The following is a 2295-nucleotide window of genomic DNA, read 5'->3' as shown; positions in this document are numbered from 1 at the left end:
AATTATCGAAATCGAATATGCCCCTTTTTATTAAGTCTGGTAATCTAAGAATTAGGGAACAGACACCCTAATTGACGCGAATCCTAAAGATAGATCTATTGGGCCTAACAAACCCCATCCAAAGTACCGGATGCTTTAGTACTTCGAAATTTATATCATATCCGAAGGGTGTCCCGGAATGATGGGGATATTCTTATATATGCATCTTGTTAATGTCGGTTACCAGGTGTTCACCATATGAATGATTTTTATCTCTATGTATGGGATGTGTATTGAAATATGAAATCTTGTGGTCTATTATTATGATTTGATATATATAGGTTAAACCTATAACTCACCAACATTTTTGTTGACGTTTAAAGCATGTTTATTCTCAGGTGAATATTAAGAGCTTCCGCTGTTGCATACTAAAATAAGGACAAGATTTGGAGTCCATGTTTGTATGATATTGTGTAAAAACTGCATTCAAGAAACTGATTTCGATGTAACATATTTGTATTGTAAACCATTATGTAATGGTCGTGTGTAAACAGGATATTTTAGATTATCATTATTTGATAATCTACGTAAAGCTTTTTAAACCTTTATTTATGAAATAAAGGTTATGGTTTGTTTTAAAAATGAATGCAGTCTTTGAAAAACGTCTCATATAGAGGTCAAAACCTCGCAACGAAATCAATTAATATGGAACGGTTTTAATCAATAAGAACGGGACATTTCACATGATACCCTGGACGGAATGAGTATGTCTTTTACGTTTAAGAATCGAGTGAAAGAAGCCTGAATTCTCATCACCTTCAAGATCCCACTTAGTACGCGCTTTCTGAGAAATGTCCAAGTCTCTAGCTTTTAATATTACATGCCTTTCTTTTACAAGAGACAAGCGATTTAGCCTCTCCTCTTCAGTAACCGAATGATTGTCAAGTTTATCCTCAATCTCTTTTATAAGCAAATCAATCTCCTTTAGCCTTGAGAGATCATTAGATCGACAACCTGCAACCCATTCTTTGATGTTATTTTTTAGATTCTTCAGTTTCAAGTGAATTGGTAAACCTGCGTAAGAGTCTAAAGCCTCAATTATGACATTATCCGCATTAGGTTTAAGTAACCAAGATTTAAAAAACTTGAAAGGAGTCGGTCCGAAATCTGTTTTCAAAACATGAAGCAATTAAGGACAGTGATCTAACAAACGTCTATCAAGGACAGTAACACGAACGTCCGGATGATCATCCAAGACATTTGGAGACAATAGAAAGCGGTCTAGTTTACTCATCTTTGTACCAGGAGTGTTCATATATGTGAAAGATCGACCACAAAGAGGAAGGTCGATCAGGGATGTATTATTCAAAAAAGTGTTGAAAGTATCCGCATCATTTCTGTTGAAGATAGAACCATATCTTTCAGCTTCACATCTAACCTCATTTAGATCACCAAAAAGAATAAATCTACCAACATGGTTTCGAATAAAATCATGAAGAGAGCACCAAAGCAACGACTTATCTTCCGAGTTTTGAGGACCATAAATGTTTACCATAAAATAAGGTTCAGTATACTTTTTCCAGAAACCTTTGACAATAATGTAACTATGATGACACCAAATTTGTTCTTTGCGAAAAGAGTTGCGATCCCAAACGGAAAGTAACCCGCCCGATCTACCACGAGCAAGACTACACGCGAAATCAAATTGGTAATTACCCCACATAGACTTGATACGGAAAATTTCAAGTCTAATCATTTTCGTTTCTTGAAGTGCAAAAAAAGAGACATTATTCTTAAAACAAATTTCTTTCACCCACTCGCATTTTCCTCTAGTCTTCCTTCCGCGAATGTTCAAAGAGAGAACATTCATTGATCCACAATATCTTCACCAATACGATTAATGAATCTTGAAATATTTCTTTCACAACCTTTAACATCGTAACCCAAGGTATCGCCGATTGCTACTAATCTGGACATTTCATGTAAGATGGAGATACCATGGTAATCCTTTTTAATGTAAGAAGCAGGGGAAATAGTACCAGTAGATGAAGAGTGTGGTGCAAGGGGTGATTGCACGTCACAACGATCCGATTGACTATTATTCAAAGGAGATTCTGGAACAAAAGGGGCTTCATCAACATTACGATCTGAAGAGTTTTCCTTCGACTCCTTAAAAGAATCTTGCACTGAAGGATCAGAATGATTGACCTCTACCTCTACGTTACGAATTACCTCGTCATCAAAGATATTCACATCAACACTTTCATCATCATCAGATGATGTTTCAGAAATGTCGTCTGAGATGTTTAAAGACCA

General features: G+C 35.9%; 1 protein-coding gene across 1 annotated transcript; it reads right to left on the bottom strand.

The window, feature by feature from the left end:
* Positions 1-718: 718 nt before the first annotated feature.
* On the bottom strand, positions 719-1849 carry LOC139853789 (uncharacterized). The gene is made up of 2 exons (XM_071843144.1): positions 1192-1849; positions 719-1146 (listed from the first exon to the last, which is right to left on the bottom strand). The coding sequence occupies exons 1-2, from the start codon at positions 1847-1849 to the stop codon at positions 719-721; spliced, it is 1086 nt and encodes a 361-aa protein (XP_071699245.1).
* Between the last annotated feature and the right edge of the window lie 446 nt (positions 1850-2295).

This window comes from Rutidosis leptorrhynchoides, chromosome 6 (genome assembly GCF_046630445.1).
Source record: "Rutidosis leptorrhynchoides isolate AG116_Rl617_1_P2 chromosome 6, CSIRO_AGI_Rlap_v1, whole genome shotgun sequence".
NCBI classification, from domain to species: Eukaryota; Viridiplantae; Streptophyta; class Magnoliopsida; order Asterales; family Asteraceae; genus Rutidosis; species Rutidosis leptorrhynchoides.
Note: the sequence above shows the minus strand (reverse complement) of the source record. Positions and strands in the feature narration are given on the sequence as shown.